Raw genomic sequence first — 26,627 nt, 5'->3', positions numbered from 1 at the left:
CCATCCTTCAGATAACAGGATCGACATCTGGCAGCAGATGTGAAAGCTGGGTGGTTCTTCATGACTTCTTGCCTGAAGGCAAATCCGACCCACGACGGCATCCACCTCCCCCCTCCCCCTTCCCCCGTGGGTAGGGCAGGGAGGCAGATCCAGAATCCAGCCAGCCGGAACTGGGATCAAACCCAATGCTGTTGGCATCAATCTGATCCACATCGGCCATCCAGCCAACTTAGCCAACCAGCTCGCGAAGGAGTCTGAGTTGCTGTGGCAACATGCACTTTTATATGCATGTTGTAGCCTAGTGCTATGAATATTCATGGTAGAACCTCCAATATTCTTTCCAGCAAATGGCTGACCAGAAATCTCTCTTGCTGTTACTGCCTGCCACTGGTGTGTGTTGGAAGGATTTACAGGTCACTCCTCACCTTGTGTGGCCATATTATGAGTGCACCTTCCTTGACCAGAAAATCCTGGGGTGGGACTTGAACCTGGAGCTTTGGGCCATTGCACCGCAAGACCTCCAAAACTAGATAATGCAACCCCCGTTTCTTTATGTGAACACCTTAGAAATTCAAAAAAATAATCTTCACCCTATCAGCAATCCTCAGTGTTAATACTCTTCAACATAATTCAACAAGGCTCCTTTGGTAGCACCTTCCAAACACCTACCACCGTCCAAAGGGCAAGGGCAGCAAACAAATGGGAACACCATCACCTGGAAGTTCCCCTCGAAGCCACTCACTATAGTGACTTGGAAATAGATCGCCCGTCACTGGGTCAAAATCCTGGAGCTTCCTCCTTAACAGCACTATGGATGTACCCACAGCGCATAGACTTCAGTTCAAGAGGACAGTTCACCACCACCTTCTCAAAGGCAATGAGAGAATGGGCAATAAATGCTGGCCTAACCAGCAATGCCCGCATCCTGTAAATGGATGAAAAAAATGTCCGACTACTTTCTGTTAATATGTTGGCCGGAACTTTCCGGCCATTCACGCCGGTGGGATTCTCTGGTGCCAGCAGCGGTGTACTCCTGCTGCGGTTTTCCCGGCAGCGTGCGCTTTCTTCAATGGCATCAGAGGATCCCTGCCACCGAGAAAACCGCTGAGGGGAGGCCAGAGAATCTTGCCCGTTGAGTCCCAGGTCAGCTCTGCAAATGGATGAGCAAGTTTCTCCAGTATACCACATAGAATAGAACGATCTTGGCCTGAGCGTTACCATCGTTCACGCTGGTGGGATTTTCCCATCCTGCTGACTGACAAATCTCTGACCTCGCTGCGGCAGGAGCGTAGCATGAACTGCCGGTAAGATCGCCCCATGGCTTCAGTTCACAAACTACACCCGATTAGCTGATTACAAGCACAGTGTTTGTAGCTGTATTGCAGCTGGAAAATGTTTAATTCCCATTGGCAAAAGGCCAGCATGAATCTCGGCACGATTCGGATGGAAAAGTCATTCAGGAAATTACAAACATCTCTGCAACTTGTAAGTAAAGTAAAGTTTATTTATTGTCACAAGTAGGCGCTTACATTAACACTGCAATGAAGTTACTGTGAAAATCCCCTAATCGCCACACTCCAGCGCCTGTTCGGGTATACTTTCAGACTGTGGGAGGAAACCGGAGCACCCGGAGGAAACCCATGCAGACAAAGGGAGAAGTGACCAGTCAGTGACCCAAGCCGGGGATCGAATCCAGGTCCCTGGCGCGGTGAGACAGCAGTGCTAACCATTGTGCCACCGTGCCGCCCCATTGGCAAAAGGCCAGCATGAATCTTGGCATGATTCTGATGGAAAAATCATTGAGGAAATGACAAACCATCTTTGCAACTTGTAAGTAAAGTTTATTTGTCACAAGTAGGCTTAAATTAACACTGCAATGAAGTTACTGTGAAAATCCCCTAGTCGCCACACTCCGGCACCTGTTTGGGTACACTGAGGGAGAATTTAGCATGGCCAATGCACCTAACCAGCAAGTCTTTCTGACTGGGAGGAAACCGGAGCACCCGGAGGAAACCCATGCAGACATAGGGAGAACATGCAGACTCTGCACAGTCAGTGACCCAAGCCGGGAATCAAACTTGGGTCCCTGCCACTGCGAGGCAGCAGTGCTAACCACTGTGCCATCGTGCTGCCCCATTGGCAAAAGGCCAGCATGAATCTCGGCACGATTCCGATGGAAAAGTCATTGAGGAAATGATAAACCATCTCTGCAACTTGGTTCCATCCAAAATGAAACTTGTGCAATGATTCCAATCCCAAATAACCAAATGCTTTTGGTGGAATCAGGGCAGGTGATCAGAGTGAAAACGGTAGTATTGGAAATGAAGAAATTGTGATGGAAAGTCACTGTCAGCTCATTAACCCAGAATCTGGGGCAGGATGTCATGTTATATAACAATAAACTCGATTTTAGATTGATGTGCCACAATAAAACTGAATTTTATTGCTTATTTTGTCAGATGTACTTTAACCAAAGTTCTGAGAATCTGTTGGATCCATCCTTGTTTTGAGATAGTTATTTGATGGGAGGGGCCTGTGCTGCTGTTTGGACTGCTTTAATTTGATTCCAAAAAAAGAACTGGCATTTGTATAGATAGACCTTAGAACTTGTGGAAGACTACAACTGTATCATTCGTTGAGATTACTTTCCTATTAAGTGGGGATTACACATTATTCGATTCAGATGTGCAAACACATCATAGAATCCCTACAGTGCCGAAGGAGGCTATTTGGCCCATTGAGTCTGCCCAACTCTCCAATCGAGAATCTTACCCAGCCCCCCCCCCCCCCCACCCACCCAATCCCTGTAACCCCATACATTTACCCCACTAATCCCCCAACCGAGACATTTTGGGACAGTTTAGCCTGGCCAATCCACCTAACCTACTCATAATTTTTAATCATTAAGATTAAATGTTCTCGACTAGAGGAATGGAACTCTTGCAATGTACAATATTAAGATTGATAAAGTTGTCAATCTGTTTTGCATTTTCAAAGATTACATTTGTAACTAATTTATTGAGATGACAAATGTCAAATGCTTGCTTTGAAGCCTTCGTGGTGAGTAATTGCTATCTATGCAATCATGGGAGTTATAATCATTGCCTTCACTCAATAGGAGGTCACCAGATACCAGAGAAGTGATTGCAGCGCCTCTGGCTCTGATCTTCAGGTCGTCGTTGGCCTCTGGTATAGTACCAGAAGATTGGAGGTTAGCGAATGTTGTCCCATTGTTTAAGAAGGGGAACAGAGACTTCCCCGGGAATTATAGACCGGTGAGTCTCACTTCTGTTGTCGGCAAGATGTTGGAAAAAATTATAAGGGATAGGATTTATAGTTATTTGGAGAGTAATGAATTGATAGGTGATAGTCAGCATGGTTTTGTGGCAGGTAGGTCGTGCCTTACTAACCTTATTGAGTTTTTTGAGAAAGTGACCAAGGAGGTGGATGGGGGCAAGGCAGTGGACGTGGTATATATGGATTTTAGTAAGGCGTTTGATAAGGTTCACCATGGTAGGCTTCTGCAGAAAATGCAGATGTATGGGATTGGGGGTGATCTAGGAAATTGGATCAGGAATTGGCTAGCGGATAGGAAACAGAGGGTGGTGGTTGATAGTAAATATTCATCATGGAGTGCGGTTACAAGTGGTGTACCTCAGGGATCTGTTTTGGGGCCACTGCTGTTTGTAATATTTATTAATGATCTGGATGAGGGTATAGTTGGGTGGATTAGCAAATTTGCTGATGACACCAAAGTCGGTGGTGTGGTAGACAGTGAGGAAGGGTGTCGTAGTCTGCAGGAAGACTTAGACAGGTTGCAAAGTTGGGCCGAGAGGTGGCGGATGGAGTTTAATGCGGAGAAGTGTGAGGTAATTCACTTTGGTAGGAATAACAGTTGTGTTGAGTATAGGGCTAACGGGAGGACTTTGAATAGTGTGGAGGAGCAGAGGGATCTAGGTGTATGTGTGCATAGATCCCTGAAAGTTGGGAATCAAGTAGATAAGGTTGTTAAGAAGGCATATGGTGTCTTGGCGTTTATTGGTAGGGGGATTGAATTTAGGAGTCGTAGCGTTATGTTGCAACTGTACACAACTCTGGTGCGGCCGCACTTGGAGTACTGTGTGCAGTTCTGGTCCCCACATTACAGGAAGGATGTGGAGGCTTTGGAGAGGGTGCAGAGGAGGTTTACCAGGATGTTGCCTGGTATGGAGGGGAGATCCTATGAGGAGAGGCTGAGGGATTTGGGATTGTTTTCGCTGGAAAGGCGGCGGCTAAGAGGGGATCTTATTGAAACATATAAGATGATTAGAGGTTTAGATAGGGTGGATAGTGATAGCCTTTTTCCTCTGATGGAGAAATCCAGCACGAGGGGGCATGGCTTTAAATTGAGGGGGGGTAGTTATAGAACCGATGTCAGGGGTAGGTTCTTTACCCAGAGGGTGGTGAGGGATTGGAATGCCCTGCCAGCATCAGTAGTAAATGCGCCTAGTTTGGGGGCGTTTAAGAGATCCGTAGATAGGTTCATGGACGAAAAGAAATTGGTTTAGGTTGGAGGGTCACAGTTTTGTTTTTTTTAACTGGTCGGTGCAACATCGTGGGCCGAAGGGCCTGTTCTGCGCTGTAATGTTCTATGTTCTATGTTCTAATTAGGATGTAGAATCTTAGTCCATCTCCATTTTGTCAGCTCGGGCTGCAATAATGTAATACACACATTGATTGGCCAAATCAGCACTGACCATGGATTGAACCTGAAACCATGCTGGTCTCCGCCATACCACATCTGCTTTGATCTAGTTTGGTGATTTTTCTCTCTTGAAGACACAAAAGTTTGCAAGGGTGGAGTTTTGTGGCCATTGACAGTCCTCTGAATGCTTTGTCAAGTAGTCATTCTCTGTCTACGAGCTTAGGTAGCTTGTATTGTATTGTTAGAGGCTATTCGAGTGGGCATGTATCACAGCTGATTCCAACTTGATCTTCACTCCATATCGACACACGTCCTTTCCAACAAGTGTCACCGTCCAAATAGCAGCATCAGGAACCCTGGCCAATTATTTTGCCCCTTCCCTGGGGTCACTGAGGCCTAGTGTAATGCCCCAGTATTACCGATATACCTAGTCAACACAAATTAAAAAACAGACCTAGAGTTTGTAGTGACACTTGCACATCAAAATCCATTGGAAGAGCTACAAAGAGCTTTCATTCCCCGAGTCCAGTCTCACTGAGAACAAAACTCCAGAACATCATAAATCTCTGGGAAGAAAGATTACAGTGCAGACAATCTCAGTTTCTTTTAATTATTTATGCATTTATGTGAGCTATTTATTGAAGACAGAATAGATGAGCAGTGTCATTCTTTTATTGTTATTACAAATCTGATCCAATCATCTTACAATCAGTGAAGAGATATTTCACTTTGTACTCAGAAATATTGTTGCAGTGAACATAGAACATGAGATCACATGATTAAGTTGTGGTTTAGCAATAACCTCCCAAGGGCAGCATGGTAGCAGAGTGGTTAGCACTGCTGCCTCACAGCACCAGGGACCCAGGTTCAATTCCCAGCTTGGGTCACTGTCTGTGTGGAGTTTGCACGTTCTCCCCGTGTTTGCATGGATGCTCCGGTTTCCTCCCGGTTTCCTCCCACATTCTGAAAGACGTGTTGGTTAGATGCATTGACCCGAACAGGCACCGGACTGTGGCGACTAGGGGAATTTCACAGTAACTTCTTTGCAGTGTTAATGTAAGCCTCACTTGAGACTAATAAATAAATAAACTTTTAAAGGGAGTCTCGGTATGTTACCGCAACATCAAACATGTGTAAATGTGAATGTTTATTTCCACTGCAGAATGTTGTCCTGCCACATTTTGAGTACGTACTCCGTCTTTTTGTTAGGTAACCTTGGGTTTTGTGTGCGAGGCTGATTACAAGTTAGTTGCAAAGGCCATCAGAGATCGTGTGACTGAGGTCAAGAGAAAACGGGAAAGAAACCAACGCATGCAAGAGGAACTGAAGAAGAAAGAGCAAGAGAAAAAGAATAAGATTTATCAGCTCTTGGAAGAGCTAAAGGTGCCTCAGGACACGACAGAAAGTGCAGCCGGAACTACTCAACTCTCCCAGTCTCCAGCCCCCACAGGTCCCGTTGAGATCCTGTTGAGTCCTCCATTCCCACCTGAGCCCGAGGAGCCAGAGGCCGATCAACATCAGACTTTTCGTTACAGACACACTAACTATTCTTCAGCTACATGTAAGACTGAATTCAAAGAAGCAAATCCAGATTTCATTTTCCTGGATGAATAGGACAGAGTTAGAGTCATATGCCGGAATTTTACCGCCTTGCCCGCCAGAGGTTCATAAGATCCTGCCCGGGGCCCACAGAAAATGCCGTTCTGCAAGCCTCGCCCGCCCCAATTCCGGGGCGGGCATGTCAGTAAGATTCCAGCAATAGAGTGCAGGAAAGGCCCACTGAGTCTGCACTGACAATACCTACCACTAAAGACACACTAATCCCATTTTCCTGCACTTGTCCCATATCCTTGAACATTATGATATTTCAAGTGCTCATTCAAATATTTTTTTAAAGTTGTAAGGTTTCCAACCTCGACTACCTTCCCAGGCAGTGCGTTCCAGATTCCCACCACCCTCTGAGTGAAAATGTTTTTCCTCAAATCCCCTCCGAATCTCCTGCCCCTTGCCCTAAAACTATGCCCCCTCATGATTGATCCCTCAACCAAGGGGAACAGCTGCTCACTACTCACCCTGTCTGTAGTTGGGGTCACCTCATCTTGTGGTTAAATCCCAGACTAGTCATAGGTGGAACTTTCCTGGGAATCATAGTGGGCAGGACACGGACCATGCAAAGGTCCATTGACCTCGGGCGGGATTTTCCAATCTTGGGGCAAGCTTCCATACTGTCTAGTCCTAAAAATGTATATGAGCCTAATCTATAATAGATGGGAAGTGAAATTCACCATGGACAAGGCACCAATAGACAGTGCAATGTGCAAACAGGTTATATGGTCTGTCCCATATATAATATAACTCCAATATTATTCCATTTCTAAATGGTGCTTAGCATCTGAGCTTCTCATTCTGAGTTTAATATGAAGCACAAACTGCATAGCGTTTAATTTCATTGTTGATTGTTAATCCTCATTTCCATGTCTTTTCCAGTCAGGGTCTCCTAATACAGGAATAATGCAAGTCAACTCCCCACATGGGAGTTCTTGATATTAGCCAAGCCACCCAAGGGATAGATCACAGAATTCAAATTATTAGTGATTTCTGGCCAATCTGTATCAAATCTGATGACATTGCCAAGACCTGAAATTAGAACTATTGTCATGCATCCCCTCACCACTTTGTCCATGGCAAACCTATTTTCCAGAGACTTAACGTCTGTAGATTTATGGATTTTCACTTTGACGCACAAAATTGCAGTACCTTTACAACATAAGGTGGTAATATTTTCAGCTCCGCTGATTTGGATTTTAGGGCTGGTAATATTTTAATAGCTGTGTCAGTGGAATTCACCTTGAAGTTATCAGATTGTTTATTGTATTCTTAGTTAAAAAATAACACAGGAAGAATAAAATTGAAGTGGTCAAGGCCATTTTCAAACCAATCAGGCTTATTGTTTTTTCTGTTTCTGACTAGCTGATTGTGAGACCGATGGTTATCTAAGTTCATCTGGATTCTTGGATTCTAATGACAGTTTACACATGGCTGGCCAGTTAAAACCTAAATCTGCAATTGGACTCCAGTTTCCAGCAGTAAGTACCTGCCGTGCAGTTTTAATCTTGTGGACTTTTTTGGACAATGTCGAGTTTTATGAGGGCAATCCAGTTCTCATTGCTAATGACAATCAGTCGAGCTCATTTAAGGATACTTTTGTTAGTGGCATCATTGTATCAATTTCATGCATTGAATTGCTTTCTCTCAAGTCCCAAGGCAGTCAGGACAATATTATGGGATGTTGGAGAGTCATCCTCAAACCATTGGTTCCAACATATTCACATGGGCTTGAGTTACGGGTTTTATTTTTCCCCTCTTCTCAATTTACATTAATGAATAGCTACACTTATTAAAATTACCATTTGGTGTGTTTCTAGCAAAACAAATAGCTTGCAAAATATGATCTTGCAAGTTAAAAAACTGTTCGATTTACTAATTGGTTTGTCCCCATGTTTTTAAAGTTTATTTATTAGTGTCACAAGTAGGCTTACATTAACTCTGAAATGAATTTACTGTGAAAATCTCCTAGTCGCCACACTCCGGCACCTGTTGGGGTACACCGAGGGAGAATTTAGTATGGCCAATGCACATAACCAGCTTGTCTTTCGGAGTGTGGGGGGAAACCGGAGCACCCAAAGGAAACCCACACAGACACGGGGAGAACATGCAAACTCCACACAGACAATGACCCAAGCCAGGAATCGAACCCGGGTCCCTGGTGCGGTGAGGCAGCAGTGCTAAACTACTGAGCCATCTTTTCCACCAAACATAACACACAATTTTAAAAAGGTTATCAACATGCTTTATAATTAAAATTACAAGGAACAATTCTATTTTTTTAATGGAAAATTGTGCTGAAAGAAATAGACTTCAAAAGTCAGATGATTGTAGACTTTTGGAGTTGAGGAGTTTCAGTCTTCACACCTCTAGGAACAATCATGTAAAGTAAGACTACATAGCCTTGATTGCAAAACATGGGAATGCATAAAAAAATGAAAAGCATATTTGAAAAGAACAGACCTTGAAAATTTTGAATACTAAGGCTGTCAATTTGAAGGAAGTTGATGAATGTAGAATGGTTAAGAGTTGGATGATTTGAGGACGTCATTATCTAAAGAAGAAATGGGATGGGAGAGAGGACAAAACCCCAAGGGAAGATTTATTAATGGAAAAAGAATTTGAAAGAAGATGGAAGAATTGTGAATATTTATATTGGTGGGAGGATATTTCAGGGTCACGTGCTTGGAAATGTACAGTGCCAGATGATGTTGAGGACTTTGAAAATGTTCAAGGCACGAATGTTGATCAGTCAGAGCAGTGCTCAAGGGCAGAGTTCCTAAGCACATTGCATGCATCAATAGTCCTGCCAAATAACATGCTGCTATCATTGTTTAGGCTAGGGCCTCTGAAGTAATGAGAAATTCAAAAGGAAAGAGCATGTTTCATAACTTTGGAAAGAACAGATTTAACGGGGTGTACTCTGAAGTGACACATACTACTTATCTTTAATACTTTACATGATACCTAATATGGGAGAAGAATGCTGGGAATAGCCAGGTCTCCACATACAGGGGTTAATTTTCATCTTGATGTTATAGGGTGGCACAGTGGTTAGCACTGCTGCCTTACAGCGCCAGGGACCCAGGTTCACTTCCTGCCTCGGGTGACTGTCTTTGTGGAGTTTGCACGTCCTCCCCGTGTCTGCATGGGTTTCCTCCGGGTGCTCCGGTTTCCTCCCACAGTCCAAAGATGTGCGGGTTAGGTGGATTGGTCACGCTAAATTGCCCCTTAGTATCAGGGGACTGGCAAGGGTAAATACATGGGGTTACGGGAATAGGGCCTGGATGGGATTGTGGCTGGTGCAAACTCGATGGGCCAAATGGTTTTCTTCTGCACTGTAGGGATTCCATGAAGAAGACATGAGTTTGAACACGGGTAGGCAAAGATCTGGGGAGCTGGATTATAACATGGGAAATGGCCAAGTCGTTCACTTTGGCAGGAAGAATAAGAAGGCAGAGTATTACTTAAATGGAGAATGACTGCACAGTGCCAAGGTGCAGAGGGATCTAGGTGTTCAGTGCAGGAGTCACACAAAGTTAGTTTGCAGGTGCAGCATGTAACCAAGAAGGTTCATAGAATGCGAATGTTTTTTACAAGAGGAATTGAACATAAAAATAAGAATGTTATGCTTCAGTTATTCAGGGCGTTGGTGAGACCGCATCTTGAATACTATGTGCAGTTTTGGTGTTCTTATTTAAGGAAGGATGTAGATACATTGGAGGCAGTTCAGAGGAGGTTTACTAGATGATACCTGGAATGAGCAAGATGCTTCATGGGGAAAGGTTGGACAGATTGGGCTTGTTTCCACAGGAGTTGAGCAGAGTGAGGGGTGACTTGATTGAAATGTATACGAGCCTGAATGGTCTTAACATGGTGGATGTGGAAAGGATGTTTCCTCTTGTGGGTGAGTCCAGAACTAGGGGACACTTTTTTTAAAATTAGGGTTGTTGTTTTAGGACAGAGATGAGGGGAATTCTTTCCTCTGAGGGTTGTGTGACTTTGGAGCTGTCTGCCTCAGAAGACAGTGGAATGGGAGTCATTGAATATGTTCAAGGCAGAGATGGATAGGTTCTTGGTAGGTAAGGGAATCAAAGATTATCAAATATAGATGGGAATGTGGAATTTGAAACCCAGGCAGATCAACCGCGGTCATATCAAATGGTGGAACAGGCTTGAGGGGCTGAATGGCCTACTTCTCCTCATTCATATGTTTGTATGTTTACTGCCCAGGAAGTATCTGATGGAGTGAAGCAGATCTGTTCATCCATCGTAGGGCTTGTCTGATTTTTATTTCAATGAAAGGGTGGCACAGTGGTTAGCACTGTGGACCCGGGTTTGATTCCAGTCTTGCATGACAGTCTGCGTGGAGTTTGCACGTTCTCCCCGTGTCTGTGTGGGTTTCCTCTGGGTGCTCAGGTTTCCTCCCACAGTCCAAAGATGTGCGGGTTAGGTGCACTTGCTGTGTTAAATTGCCCCTTGGTGTCCCAAGATGTGTAGGTTAGGTGGATTAATGGGATAAATGCATGGATATAGAGCAGGGGTTGGACCTGAGTAAGATGCCAGAGGGTCGGTGCAGACTCTCTGTGACCTCCTTCTGCACTGTAGGGATTCTATAAAAGTCAGGCCAGTTCTACAAAGGGTGAATGATCCTCTCCCCTTCCTCCAGATTGCTGTTCTGTTCTTTCGTTACTGAAGCTTCAAAAGTTTCTTCAGGGTCTTTCAATAAATGTTCCATAATTCTTATCCACTTTTGCCTCTTTCTTTGCAGAGCATCGCTGTGACCATCCCCTCAAAGCATCATTTGTCACTTCACAGTGGGATCAATTCACCAGGTGACAGGTAAATAGAAATGCCGCAAGATCCCATAGTTCTTTAAAATCCTTAATCTGTTTGTACTTCCGCTTTTAAAGATTCATATATCTGAATAAAGATCTTATTAAACTGGAGAGAGTGCAGAAGAGATCTACAAGGATGTTGCCAGGACTTAAGGCACTGAGTTATAGGGAGAGATTGGACAGGCTAGGATTTTTTTCTTTGGAGTGTAGGAGACTGAGAGGTGATGTTATAGAGGGGTATAAGATCATGAGAAGCATGGATAAGGTGAATGCACTCGATCCTTTTCCCAGGGTTGGGGAATCGAGAACTAGAGGGCTTTAGGTTTAAATCAAGAGGGGAAAGAATTAATGGGAACCTGAGGAGCAACTTTTTTACACAGAGGGTGGTACGTATGTGGAATGAGCTGCCGGGGGAAGTGGTTGAGGCAGGGACATTGACAACATTCAAAAGGCATTTGGACAGATACATGGATAGGAAAGGTTTAGAGGGATATGGGCCAGATGCAGGCAAATGGGGTTAGCTTAGATGGGCATTTTTGTCGGCATGGACCCATTTGTGCTGAAGTGCCTGTCTCTGTGCCGTAGATTCTATGATGAGTCCTAACACTCATCTGACTAATCAAATCGGGTTTAAAAGAAGAGAAAGAATGACCTATGAGTATACAGTGGAACCCCGATTTAACATGCCCCGATTTAGTGCGAATTCGATATAACGTGATGAATCATTGGACCCTTTTTTTCCCGCAAAAAATTGGCAAATTTAGCGCAACCCCGCTTTTTTCGCGATAACATTTTATGGACCCCAACCATGCGTTATAACGGGGCCGCACTGTACTTTGATTTTTTAAAAGGATGTGTTCATTCTCTGATTGGACATTTAAATTTGTCAGTCTTTGGTATGTAATTTTCATTAATTCTTATCTGGACAACAACATGCAATTGTTCAAAGGAGCAGAGATATCCATAACAGGAAGAGTAAATATCTGATCATGTGGTTTTTTTTTGTGGTGTCACGGGACAATGATTGTACCACCATAAAAAGTTATCAACTTTTGTGGAACAACAACTTGGTTTGCAGTAATCTCAACTTGCAACGATAACTAATTTGTCAAGAAATAATATAAAGGTGAATATGGGACTAATTTTTGCACTAGAGTAAAACCTTTTGTTCTTTGAAGGGTCAAAAAACTAAAGTGAGAGATGGAATTAAAGATCTACAGCCACTTAGACAGGACTTCAATTTGAAGAGTAAATATCATGAGTCATTTAAAACCATAATATGCTGATTACAATTGGATTAAAGGGTATTATTTTATAGTTCCTTTATCTTCTCAGTGGACCACATAACATGCAAACAATATAAAATAGCTCTTTTAACCTCTCCCTCCCCGGGTTAAGGCTCCATAGTGTTTCTGCATTGCATGAGGTAGCATTTGAGAAAACTTGTCCAATTTTTGGCAGCTATCCTCCAGCAAGAAGATATTCTGAGATGGGACCCTACAGCCTGTAACTGTTGGGTTCAACGTGACACTTTTTAAACAAGAGTCCAAGTCATTTGGAATTGCTTAAAAAGTTGCTAACATTACAAAAATAGTTGTCTCAATTGAGTAATGCATGCAGAAACTGAATAGAACGACACTTCTTAAGCATAAATGCTAACCATGGCCGGAATTCTCCAGTCTCCCAAGCCCCGCTACTACTGCAAACGGGAATGGAGAATTTGGCGCTCAGCCAAATCTCCATTCACTGCAGCGGGACTGGAGAATCTTAGTAGCGGGTGAGATCGGTGAAACCGGATCCATATGTTATTTTCTTGACCTTTTAAAAGTAATATTAAATTAGAAAAACAGAATACTATGGATGCTGGAAATCTGAACTGAAAACGAAGTGTTGAAAATACTCAGGAGGTCTGATGGCATCTGTGGAGAGAGAAACTAAGTTGAGTCCAATATGACTCTTGTTTGGGACTTAGGCAGGTCTGGCAGCATCTGTGGAGAGAGACTAAGTTCAAAATGGGAGTCATATTGGATTTGAAATGTTAACTCTGTCTCTCTCTCCGCTGATGCTGCCAGACTGGACAGCACGGTGGCACAGTGGTTAGCACTGATGCCTCACAGCGCCAGGGACCTGGGGTCGATTCCCGGCGTGGCTCTCCATCTGTGCTGAGACTGCATGTTCTCCCTGTGTCTGCATGGGTTTCCTCCGGGTGTTCCAATTTCCTCCCACAGTCCGAAAGACATGCTGGTTTGGTGCATTGGCCATGCTAAATTCGCCCTCGGTGTACCCGAACAGGGTGCCGGAGTGCGGCGACTAGGGGATTTTCACAGTAACTTCATCGCAGTGTTAATGTAAGCCTACTTGTGACACTGATAAATAAACTCAAACTTAAAACTTAAGCATGCTGAGTTTTTTTCCAGGACTTGCTGTATTTGATAATGTTGGCTCAGTTTTCTGCTCTGGTTGGTTTTATACAGCTATGCTTCAGATGTTGCCTCTGGAATGAGTGATGGGTATGAAGGTCTATCTGCAGGAGAAGGATCAGCAAAACTGCCAGTGAAACATATATCCAGCAAACTCATTCGCAGGCGTGGAAGATCCAGGTTACGAATTCTTAACGTAAGCATTCTCCAAATCAGGTCCTGTCCAGCAACACAATCGCAAAGGGAATTCTTTTCCTCCAATTTTTGCTTTCCTGAACGTTCACACAAAGGGCTTCCCTTCACAGTGTGGTACAGATTTATGTTTACCCTGACATTGTAAAGGAAAGTGCATTGCCCACAATGAAGGGTTGTGCAATCTCTAGACACAGTTTCAGGGATGTTACTCTGGGGCTTTACCAACAGTGGAGTCACATGTTGATGTAAAATGCACCTAGCACTAATAATCACCCATTTATACAATGAGTATCATACTCAACTGGTGTACTTTGTGGAACTACTGCAATGTAAACTGAAACTTAATTGATGGTAGTTGATAGAAATTGGTTGGCATTGGAATCTGAAGGCAGGTATTTCCTGGCCCTGAAGTGGCAGACTGCCCATGGTGGCACAACCAGTGCGAGTTGCTCACCCCAATTATTGAAATAAGGCCCAATGACCAATTTGGCATCAATCTTTTGGCCTCTTGTTTGGGGAATGCAGGCTGCTGAATATGAGCCTACCCTATATTGTTTGAATTCCCATAATAATTTCAAAGCTCAAATTGGCACTGGCTCACTTATTCTCCCTATTACATTGGTGCTCCAGTTGGTGCCATCTTAGTGATGGCCATTAGATGAGTCAGTGTGAGTGCCCACCTTTGATTTGATTTATTATTGTCACATGTATTTGGTATACAGTGAGAAGTATTGTTTTTTTGCGCACTATACAGACAAAGTATACTGTTCATAGAGTACATATGGGGAGAAGGAAAGGAGAGGGTGCAGAATGTAGTGGTACAATCATAGCTAGGGTGTAGAGAAAGATTAACTTAATATATGGTACGCCCATTCAAAAGTCTGATGGCAGCAGTGAAGAAGCTGTTATTGAGTCGGTTGGCACGTGTTCTCAGACTTTTGCAATTTTTTCCCAATGGAAGAAGGTGGAAGAGAGAATGTCCGGGGTGCGTGGGGTCCTTCCTGCTTTTCTGAGGCAGCAGGAAGTGTAGACGGAGTCAGTGAATCGGAGGCTGGTTTGTGTGATGGACTGGACTATGGTCACAACCCTTTGTAGTTTCTTGATCAGAGCAGGAGCCTTACCAAGCTGTGATACATCTAGAAATCATGCTTTCTATGGTGCAGCTGTAAACATTTATGAGAGTCGTAGCGGACATGACGAATTCCCTTAGCCTCCTGAGAAAGTAGAGGCTTATACTTTTCCAATTCAATCAAATCAAATCCAATTCAGAGTCTCAACAAGTTGAGACATTTCAGATCCAGGCTGACAAGACAGGGCGAGCGACCAAATCACCCTGTCCTGGGCCTGATCTACATGAGCCAAGCTGATTGGAGAAGGGGGAGGTTTTGGTAGGCTTTTTTAACAGGTCATTTCTGCTGGGGCAAATTGGAGTTTGAAGATGTATACACAGCATTAGAGTGAAATCTCCATATGGGTGGAGTGTACATAATACAGCGTTGGAATACAGGTCTGGGCTGCTCATGTCACATGAGTTATGGAAATCGGGCTCATGTTATAAAATAGCTTTGATTTCCCAGCTGCAGTAGCAACAGGTGGCAGGTGGATTCTGCCTGTCAATTGCCCATGTCACATTAAAGCTAAATTTAGTTTCTTTTGTTTGTCATCTGTATGTTTAGCTCTTGCATTTGTTTTTAAATTTGTTTGCCTTCATGTTGATTTAAATTTGTTTATCTCACTATCCTTATGATCCTGAAAATGTAGGTCACCAGGAAATACCTGCAATTTATGCTGTTAACACAGGTCACATAGGCTGTTGTTGGCGTACTTGTCACACCAGCTCATTGTTAATGGCTCCTATTCCTGCTACAGATTTCAGACAAAGGAGATCACGTGGTAGAGTGTCAACTCCAGACGCACAACAACAAAATGGTAACGTTCAAGTTTGATTTAGAAGGGGACTCTCCGGAAGATATTGCCAGCGTTATGGTAGGTAAATCATGAGAAAGGTCCTCTTCTTTAGGAAACGCTAGGGGCGGAATTTTCCCATCCCACCAGCCACGGGAATTGTAGCAGGCGGGGGCAGACCACGCAAACGTTCGTTGACCACGGGCAGGAATTTCCGGCCTTGGGGCGAGCGCGGACAGTTTTTTTTTCGGCAAGCTGCGAGTCGCAATTTTACAGCACTCAGTGCAAATGAAATGCCCAGAGGCGATTCTCCCCAGTGAGTGGGGAGCGATCTCCCAGTGTACTGCCTTCTGCCTTGGGGTAATCACATTAGTGGAGGATCTGGTTTTGCCAGGGCAGCACGGTAGCACAGTGGTTAGCACTGCTGCCTCTCAACGCAGGGATGCGGGTGCGATTCCCAGCTTGGGTCACTGTCTGTGTGGAGTCTGCACGTTCTCCCCGTGTCTGCGTGGGTTTCCTCCGGGTGCTCCGGTTTTCTCCCACATTCTAAAAGACGTGCTGGTTAGGTGCATTGACCCGAACAGGCGCCGGAGTGTGGCGACTAAGGGAATTTCACAGTAACTTCATTGCAATGTTAATGTAAGCTTTACTTGTGACTAATAAATAAACTTATAAAAATCACACACCAAATTGTGAATTCATTGTTTGAATGCAGTGCAAAACTACAATCGTTCATTCATGAAGTGAAGGCTTTAACAATATTATTGAAACATATTTGATATTACTAAACACGCCATTATATCTGTTAATCAGATTACTGAAGTGTTTGCTCAAAGCAGTTGAATGGAACATTAGTGTGGGGCTCTCCAGAAACTTGTGTTACTTCTTTGCCGTGAATGGTTAGTCTACCGAGTGGACTGATTTATGCTGTGGTATTTTCAGATCAATAGGGAGTTCATTCTACTCTCAGAAAAGGATGGCTTTGTCAGTAAGCTGCAAGAAATCATACACAAAGCAGAAGCTGTTTTGAAGAAGGATATTCATGGGGATAAAGTTAGTAAGCCGTCAAGTACTGCCAGTTTCCATGATTCTCAGGTAAGAAGCGCGTTAAGATTTTTAAATTTATGTCTCCAATTTTTAAAGTTCTTTCAGGGGACGTGGTGGCCACTGGTTAAGTCAGCATTGTAATGCCCATCCCTATTTACCCTTGAGACAGTGGTGGCGGCATGGTAGCACAGTGGTTAGTACTGCTGCCTCACAGCTCCAGGGACCTGAGTTCGATTCCCAGCTTGGGTCACTGTCTGTGTGGAGTTTGCACGTTCTCCCCGTGTCTGCATGGGTTTCCTCCGGGTGCTCCGGTTTCCTCCCACAGTCCAAAGATGTGCGGGTTAGGTTGTTTGGCCATGCTAAAAAATTGCCCTTAGTGTCCTGGGATGCGTAGGTTAGAGGGATTAATGGGCAAATATGTAGGGATATGGGGGTAAGGCCTGGGTGGGATTGTGGTCAGTGCAGACTCGATGGGCCGAATGGCCTCTTTCTGTGCTGTAGGATTTCTAAGTTTCTAAGCCACTGCCTTGAACCGCTGCAGTCTCTGTTATGAGCTATAATTAAAATAGCTATCAACTATTTTTAGTTTATAAACGATTAAACCATTGAAACATCCTCTTCATCGTCCTTACCATATGGTCATTCATTTTCATACCTTGTGTAGCAAGCTTGATAGCAGATTTATCAACAGAGAGGGGAGGGAGTCTAGTTATTTGGATGAAAAATCTTTGTTTTAAGTTCCATAAGTTTACCTTGGCTAAAATGTCTTTAGACTGTAAAATTATTAGTGATAAAATCATAGGGCTGGAAAGGTTATATTGCCAATAGAGGTGCATCAAGTATATATTTGCTTAAATAAATAAGCATCTACCTGTTAAAATAATGGACAAAGGAATGTCGCCTGAATGTTGTACGTCTGTATGTCTATTGGTGGCACAGTGGTTAGCACTGATGCCTCACAGCCCTAGGGACCTGGCCTCAATTCACAGCTTGGGTCACTGTCTGTGTGGAGTTTGCACGTTCTCCCTGTGTCTGCATGGGTTTCCTCCGGGTGCTCCGGTTTCCTCCCACCGTCCAAAAGACGTGTTGGTTAGGTGCATTGGCCGTGCTAAATTCTCCCTCAGTGTACCCGAACAGGCATGTGGCGACGAGGGGATTTTCACAGTAACTTCATTGCAGTGTTAATGTGAGTCTACTTGTGACACTAATAAATAAACCAAAGGGTCCATTACCTGTAAGAGTTTCTAGCTTGTTACGTTTGATTGTGTGATCTGAAATCTATGCATTGACTCTGTCTACACGTCCCGCTGCCTCGGCAAAGCAACCAGCATAATTAAGCACCCCTCGCACTCCGGAAATTCTCTCTTCCACCTTCTTCCTTCGGGGAAAAAGATACAAACGTCTGAGGTCACATATCAACCGGATCAAGAACTGCTTGTTCCCTGCTGCCATCAGACTTTTGAATGGACCTACCTCGCATTAAATTGATCTTTCTCTACTCTAGCTATGACTGTAACACTACATTCTGCACTCTCTCTCTCCTTCTCTATGAATGGTATGCCTTGTCTGTATAGCACGCAAGAAACAATACTTTTCACTGTATGCTAATAAATGTGACAATAAATCAAATCAAATCACGTGCAACTTACTAACTGATAAGTAAATATTATAATAGTGCTTTCAGGTGATTGAAAAGCGAATATCCTATTAAAATGATCCTGTCTTGCCTCTTGTGATTTGATCATTTTACTAAATTTCACATATTTTTCTGTAACCTAAATAAGTGAAGAACAATAGCTAGTTTATAAATGAGTCATACATGTGTGATCATATACTCCTGTGTTTTACAGAGTGAAGAAAGGTTAAACCAGGCACCACATCCCACTTTATTGTCTTCAGCTTCGAGAGGTGAGCTACACAAATGAATGCCTTTTTTGCCGGCAGCACAGAATTGACCTTTACATCTAATGTACCTATCTACACTCGGATATCAGGCAGTGTTGTGTTGTGGACCTGTATCCAGTAGGAACTGCATTAGCAGTGCTCAAACTTGTTTCACAAAAGGCCTTGTCAGCTCGAAAGACTTTATTCTCTCAGTTTAGACCGGATTTAAACTCTGGTTGCCTGAGAACACAAGAATACAAGAAATAAAAGCAGGAAAAGGCCACCAGGCCCTTCAAGCCTGCCTCGCCATTCAATATGATCATGGCTGATCAATGCTGGCCTCCGCTCCTTTTCTGTGTCACTTCCCCATTGCTCCTGTTCCTCGATCTATCAAATATTTGTCCACCTCAACTTAACTTCTAATAATCCAACCTGCAGTGGTTAGCACTGCTGCCTCACAGCGCCAGGGACCAGGGTTCGATTTTAACCTTGGATGACCGTGTGGAGTTTGCACATTCTCTCTGTGTCTGCGTGAGTTTCCTCTGGGTACTCTGGTTTCCTCTCATAGTCCAAAGATGTGCAAGTTAAATGGATTGGCCATGCTAAATTGTCCCTTAGTGTCTCAAGATGTTTAAGGTAGGAAGATTGGCGGGGAAATATGTGTGGGGTTACGTGGATGGGGTCTGGGTGGGATGCTCTGTTGGAGAGTCGGTGCAGACTTGATGGGCTGAATGGCCTGCTTCTGCAATGTAGGGATTCTATCCAAATATTCAGTGAGGACTAAGCAAAAACAAATGTCCCTGAGGTTAGCCAAAGAATTGTTCTTAAGATGAACCATCCACCTGTTCCCAGTGAAATGGAATAGATCATAGAAACCCTACAGTACAGAAAGAGGCCATTCAGCCCACCGCATCTGCACTGACCACAGTCCCACCCAGGCCCTACCCCCATATCCCTATGTATTTTACCTGCTAATCCCTCTAATCTATGCATCCCGGGACACTAAGGGGCAATTTTAGCATGGCCAATCAACCTAACCCGCACATCTTTGGACTGTGGGAGGAAACCGGAGCACCCGGAGGAAACCCACGCAGACACGAGGAGAATGTGCAAACTCCACACAGACTGTGACCAAGGCCGGTAATCGAACCCAGGTCCCTGGAGCTGTGAAGCAGAATGGAAGAGTTCCTGGGAAGTAAGCCTACTCTGTCAGACAAACAAAAGAAACAGGAAATGCAGGTATTTCAATTCCATGACTTCTCAGACAAGGAATAGGCATGAGTGAATCCTACGACAGTGCAACAGTTTCAATTAACCTGAGGTCAGTCATGTTAGTATTCCGCGAGAACCAAAATATGGGGACATTTTAATTTATCTAATAAATTTGTAATTAAAATCTTGATGCATATTTAGTCTTTGGCAATATTGAAAATTACAATCTTTGAATGCATTGACAGTACATTTTGTTTTCACGATAGTTCGGCAGTAATTATTTTCTTGGACCGAAAATAATGAAGAAATTGCAATCAGTTGGACCATAAGACATAGGAGCAGATTTAGGCCACTTGGCCCATCGAGTCTGCTCCACCATTCAACCATGGCTGATAGTTTTCTCATCCCCATTCTCCTCCCTCTCCCCATAACCCCTGATCCCCTTATTAATCAAGAACCTATCTATCTCTGTCTTAAAGACACTCAATGGCCTGGCCTCCACAGCCTTCTGCGGCAAAGAGTTCCACAGATTCACCACTCTCTGGCTGAACAAATTCCTCCAGTGGCAAAAGCATCAGCAAGACGCAAGATTGTCAGATAACCATTGCCAGTCAGTCCTTGTTGCGAATTTATGTGATATTGAATTGCAACACATAACTTGATCTGTTTATTCCTTGTTAGATGAAATGAGTACCCCTCTCAGTCACGTGGTAGAGTCTGCAACAAGGAGGTTTCTGGTCAGCCCTGTTCCTGAAAATAAGCTGCCAAGTCCTTTGACAGTGAGTTCGCCAGTTCAGCCTTATGTCATCGCCACAGCTACAGGTAAGAATGCCTTACAAAACAAGATATCTGAAAAAATTGAACATAATAAGGCCCAGATGAAAGATTTTAGAATGACAATCTGTTCCAATTTTTAATATAATTTAGGTCCAGCTCAAATTGATGGTATACCATAGATGTGACAACATTTTTAATGGTTGCACAAAATGGATTCTATGTGGCTCTCCCTCTGTCGACATGGTTATGCCTTACATTGTGAGCAGTCTCGACATTTCTAAAGGGTTTAAATATTTGGCCGACTATCTGTTAGGTGTTTGGCTATCTGTATTTAAAAAATCTACAGAAAGGGTGACATGGTGGTACAGTGGTTAGCACTGCTACCTCACAGCGCCAGGGACCCGGGTTCAATTCCAGCCTCGCGTGACTGTCTGTCTGTGTGGAGTTTGCAAGTTCTCCCCGTGACTGCATGGGCTTCCTCCGAGTGCTCCGGTTTAAAGTTTGAAAGTTTATTTATTAGTATCGAAAGTAGGCTTACATTAAGACTGCAATGAAGTTGCTGTGAAAATTCCCTAGTCGGCACACTCCTGCCTGTTCGGATACACCGAGGGAGAATTTAGCATGACCAATGCATCTAACCTGCACATCTTTCGGACTGTGGGAGGAAACCGGAGCACCCGGAGCAAACCCATGCAAACACGGAGCGAACACGCAAACTCCGCACAGACAGTGACCCAAGCCGGGAATCGAACCTGGGTCCCTGGTGCTATGAGACAGCAGTGCTAACCATTGTTTCCTACCACACTTCATAGATGTGCAAGTTAGATTGATTAGTCACGCAAAATTGCCCCTTAGTGTCAGGGGGATTAGCAGGGTAAATACATGGGGGTTACGGGGAAAGGGCTCAGGTGGGTTTGTTGTCAGTGCAGGCCTGATGGGCCGAATGGCCTCCTTCTGCACTGTTGGGATTCTATGGAAGCCAGCTTTTCATATGAATGTATTGTTTCTATCATAGCTTCACTGGAATTTGATAGTGTAGATCAATTCTTGCAACTGTTGGACTCTCAGCAGCAGAATTACAAACATGGTGTCCCAAAGCAATGGGATGCTTTCTATTTTGGGCGGTTGGGGCCAGCATGGTTTATTCCTAGATATATTATACCTCAAGGCTCACTCACTATTTGGCAACTCCAAATGCAAAATAGTATCTCTACTGCTCTAATGGGACTTAATATCATTTCTTGCAACATACAGCCAGCACCTGCTTGAGTGAGATTTTAAATTTAGTGGCACGGTTGCCAATTGGGAACTGCGTTGAGATTATCTATCACCATTTAACATTGCAACCTTGTAGCCAACACAGAGACAAGGCAGGGAACATTCTGCCTGTTTCCTTTCATGGGAAATGGTTGGTTGGGGGGGAAGAGAGGGGCGAGGGATGCCAAGGTCCCGAATCAGTTGCTGGGCTGAATGCCAAGTCAGGAATCCAAAGAGTGGCCGTGGAGTGAAGGGGAGATTTTCGAGGAGGCAACCCAGTAATAGGCCACCTGCAGAAGTTCCATCCAATGAAAGACAGCAGGCCGGCCGGCTCCACAGCTGGGAGGGACAATGGGTGCGGCAGAGTCTGAGTGACCACTGGAAGAGTTGCCCGCTGCTGCTGTCTATGGGGAACAGTGAGGATACCTTGAGATGGAGGCACTCTCTAAAGACTTGTAAATTATACAGTGTCTACTGTGGCCACCACTGCCAGGATGTCATAACTGAGGGGGAAGCAGGAGGCCATTACTGTTGGATCTTTGGGTTGCAGCCATATAGAGGGCTGGGGGAGGGGGGAGCTACCTGCTGCCTGGAGAATCCAGACCGTGTTCAACAAATTCTCTCAATTGGCATTTAAATTTTTTTTTTAATTTACTCATTTTACGGAACGTGAGTGTTTCTGGCTGGGCTGGCATTTATTGCCCGTCCCTAACTGCCCTTTCAGGGGGCATTTGAGAGTCAACCACTTTGCTGTGGCTCTGGAGTCACATGTAGGATTTCCTTCCCTCAAGGACATTAGTGAACCAGATGGGTTTTTACGACAATCAACAATGGTTTTGTGGTCATCGTTAGGCTTTCAATTCCAGAGTTGTTTTATTGAATTCAAATTTCACCATCTGCCATGGTGGGATTTGAACCCAGGTCCCCAGAGCATTACCCTGATCTCTGGGTTGCTAGTCCAGTGACAATATCACTGTGTCACTGCCTCCCCTAATTGGCATAATTGGTTGCTGTCTTGGCTGATGGGTAGCCTTCCCCATACACACACACACCCACACACGCGCGCATACACCCACACACGCGCGCATACACCCACACACGCGCGCATACACCCACACACGCGCGCATACACCCACACACGCGCGCACACACCCACACACGCGTGCATACAGCAGCCACCTCCTTGAAAAAAGGCCGGAGGCTCAAAGCTAGCAGCACACCAACCGGGAATGAGATTGTCGGCATGCCCACCTCCAAACCCACTCTGCTTTGCCAGGATAATTCTACCCATTCAGTCACCACCTGCAGAGAAAACAGCTGACTTCACATTTCCTGTGTGGACCCTTTCTTGTTTCTGAACCTGAAACAGCATTTTCCATCTTTAAGAATTCCCAAGTCGTGTTTATCAAACTCACTTTTTTTTTTAAAAACGCCCCGTTCCATATTTACATAAGTATTCAGCCAGAGAGTGGTGAATCTGTGGAACTCTTTGCCGCAGAAAGCTTTGGAGGCCAAATCATTGAGTGTCTTTAAGACAAAGATAGATAGGTTCTTGATTAATAAGGGGATCAGGGATTATGGGGAAAAGGGAGGAGAATGGGGATGAGAGAATATCAGCCATGAGTGAATGGTGGAGCAGACTCGATGGGGCGAGTGGCCTAATTCTGTTCCTATGTCTTATGGTCTTATTTTCTCATAAAGTAACTGTGATTAAAATGTACTTCTTTTCTGATTGTACGTTCTGAGTGAGCACTGTGAGGGAACAAGTATAGCTCTTAGCACTAGCACCAGTAAAGGATATTAAACAAGAGTGTTTTGAATGTGGTTTTGTGAAGAGTTTCTGAACCAGTTGAACTGCCATTACGCTATTTTCCTACAGCTTCATCAAATGTGTACAATCAGCCCAGAGCAACCGCACAACCGATTTCAGCAGGCTATACGTCAGGAGCAATGCTTAACAATGTGTCACTTGACCATTACAGTCCAATTCAAGGCTCTGATAGCGAACACAGTGGAACTGAACTGTTTATATCGACACCACCACAGAATTTTAAGCCAGTGTTAATGTCTCTACCTACTGCTACTTATGCTTCAAACACTCTTCAAAACCTAACAGTGAATCAGCAGGGAAGTCCACAGTACGCTGTTCAAAGAGAACTTCCAACAATGGTCGCAGGGAATGTTGGCAAAGACATCCCACAATTTTTACAGCCACAGGCTAACAGTTGGCCACCAACCACGCAGCCCTTGTCTCTCTTGGCTGATGTGCTATCACTGATGTGCATGAGTCAATTGGTCCATACAATCCTACCCAGCAGTTCTTCATCACCTCCACTGATGTCTCCCAGTAGCAACATTACTTCTCCAGTCTCTCCGCCAGTCAGCATTTCCAGGCTGCCTCATTTCTCATCGCCAGAAATAAGTATTGGACACCAACCAAATAAAGTTGAGAATGGTGGCATGGCGAGCCTGGAAGGGCAACTTGGATCAATTTTTCCTGAATGCAACAGATCTCCGGAGATGCTCCACAGCTTCAGCTATGTACCGCAAACATCGAATTCCGAACTCGGTCACCTGGTAGCGTCAAGCAAAGAAACTGACTTCAGCCCCACATCTTTTGCTATCCAGGGTATCCCACGCCAAAACGTCGCAACTCCTACAACAGCTTTCATGTCCATGCCCACAGCAATATCAGACATGTGCCCTCCATCATCAGCACAGCCTCAATTTTATTCGCATCCCAGTCCGATATTTAACCTTACAGGTTCCCATCCGCCGCATCAGAATGTGAATCTAGGAAATTACGTTCATTCTAATTTCTGTGGCAGCACATTAGTTTCGCCTCCCATGCCTCAAGTCGCTGTCGCAGATCTTATAAGCGGCTCGACTAAAGAGCTAGAAAATAGACAGTTCTCGGTAAGTAGAATTGCTAATAAGTACGGTAAATTTAGAATTCGATAAATTAATAATATCTGAAATGCAAAATTGATTAATAAGTCTCCAGAGTGCTCTGTAATGTAATATTGCTGTGCAGTCAATGGCAGTGACTCATAATTAAAGGGAAGAGTAACGTTTATGAAACGAAAATAGAAAATGCTGGATAACCTCGGCAGGTCTGGCAGCATCTGTGGAGGGAGAAACGTTTCAAGTCCATATGACCTTTCTACAGAACTGAAAAAGGCCATATGGATTCAATACGTTAACTGTGTTTCACTTACCACGGATGCTGCCAGACCTGCTGAGTTTATCCAGCATTTTCTGCTTTTGTTTCAGGTTTCCAGCATCTGTAGTATTTTGCTTTTAGTAACAATTATGAGTCTGGGTTGGTGACCCAGAGTCCTAAACTAGTGTCCCTGAGACTTGAGTTCAAATTCCACCATGACGACTGGAGAATTTCAATTCAGTTAATGAATAAATCTAGAGCAAAAGGTTAGTATCGTTAATGGTAACGGTAACTACCAGACTGCTGTTAAATCCCATCCAACTCCCATCTGGTTGTTAGGAAAGATATCTGCTAACTTTAACCCAGTCTGGCCAATATTGTCGGCGGCACAGTGGTTAGCACTGCTGCTTCACAGCGCCAGGGATCCCAGTTCAATTCCTGCCTCAGGTCACTGTCGGTGTGGAGTTTGCACATTCTCCCTGTATCTGCATGGGTTTCCTCCGGGTGCTCCAGTTTCCTCCCACAGTCCAGAGATGTGCAGATTAGGTGGATTGGCCATGCTAAATTGCCCCATAGTGTCCCGAGATGTGTAGATTAGCGGGGGGGGGGGGGGATTTGTGGCGTAAATACTTGGGGTTACGGGGATATGGTCTGGGTGGGATGCTGTGTCGGAGAGTTGGTGCAAACTCAATGGGCCAAATGATCTGCTTCTGCAATGTAGGGATTCTATGATTAGGTGATTCCAGACCTACAACTACCCTCTGAAATGCCTAACAAGCCACTTTTTTTACAGCAATTATGGATAGACACTAGATGCTGGGATTGCCAGGAGCACCCACATCCCAGGAACGGATTATAAAAAATGTCTATTGAAATGACAACAATGCAACAATCAATCCACTACTGCCTTGCAAATCAAATTTGTTCAGAGTTATATTTTAATAAATGTGCTGCAAAAATGAAAAATGCTTATTTTGCATAATTTTGATATACATTTACGGAAATCTCTTTCTAACAGTTGCTGGATATAAGTAAGAAAGATATACCATCATTGATTATAACTGAAGCCCTATCATCACAATCTGGAAAATTACTATTGCCTCCCATTACTGAGGGTAAGTGACTACTATATCTGCAATGTGCTTTGCAATGTGGTATTGCTTCATTTTTTGGTGAATTAGTTACTTAGCACTTTTAATTTCCAGCCAGTAGTTCCTACCACTTCACTGTGGAGTCTGTGTGAAGTTTGCACGTTCTCCCTGTGTTTGCCTGGGTTTCCACCGGGTGCTCAGGTTTCCTCCCGCACTCCAAAGATGTGCAGAATTGGTGGATTAGCCATGCTGAATTGCCCCTTCATGTTCCAAGATGTATGGTTAGGGGGATTAGTGGGGTAAATATGTGGAGTTATGGGGATAGAGCCTGGGTAGGGTGCTCTGTCGTTGGTGCAGATTTGATGGGCCGAATGGCCGTCTTCTGCACTGTTGGGCTTCGATGATTCTTTCATCCATTTATAGTTAGTCTCATTTGTAACTTCTATGATGTATCTATATAGCTGCATATACAATAATGGTGTCTAAATGTAAGAAACATAGAATTAGCCAAGCAATGTGATATGGTTTATTAGCAACCTTTTTGTAACA

The 26,627-nt window shown here is 44.1% G+C and overlaps 1 protein-coding gene across 3 annotated transcripts in view; it reads left to right on the top strand.

Annotated features, from left to right (window-relative positions):
• Positions 1-26,627, top strand: part of wnk4a (WNK lysine deficient protein kinase 4a) — a 92,989-nt gene that overhangs the window by 52,381 nt on the left and 13,981 nt on the right. For all 3 annotated transcript variants that reach the window (XM_078224014.1, XM_078224015.1, XM_078224016.1), the window contains exons 7-16: positions 5,894-6,245; positions 7,655-7,770; positions 11,061-11,131; positions 13,602-13,743; positions 15,612-15,728; positions 16,590-16,742; positions 18,545-18,602; positions 20,472-20,612; positions 23,704-24,740; positions 26,006-26,102. In XM_078224014.1, coding sequence (XP_078080140.1) covers positions 5,894-6,245; positions 7,655-7,770; positions 11,061-11,131; positions 13,602-13,743; positions 15,612-15,728; positions 16,590-16,742; positions 18,545-18,602; positions 20,472-20,612; positions 23,704-24,740; positions 26,006-26,102 — 2,284 coding nt within the window. The remainder of the gene's footprint in view (positions 1-5,893; positions 6,246-7,654; positions 7,771-11,060; positions 11,132-13,601; positions 13,744-15,611; positions 15,729-16,589; positions 16,743-18,544; positions 18,603-20,471; positions 20,613-23,703; positions 24,741-26,005; positions 26,103-26,627) is intronic.

This window comes from Mustelus asterias, chromosome 11, assembly GCF_964213995.1.
Source record: "Mustelus asterias chromosome 11, sMusAst1.hap1.1, whole genome shotgun sequence".
Lineage (NCBI taxonomy): Eukaryota > Metazoa > Chordata > Chondrichthyes > Carcharhiniformes > Triakidae > Mustelus > Mustelus asterias.
Note: the sequence above shows the minus strand (reverse complement) of the source record. Positions and strands in the feature narration are given on the sequence as shown.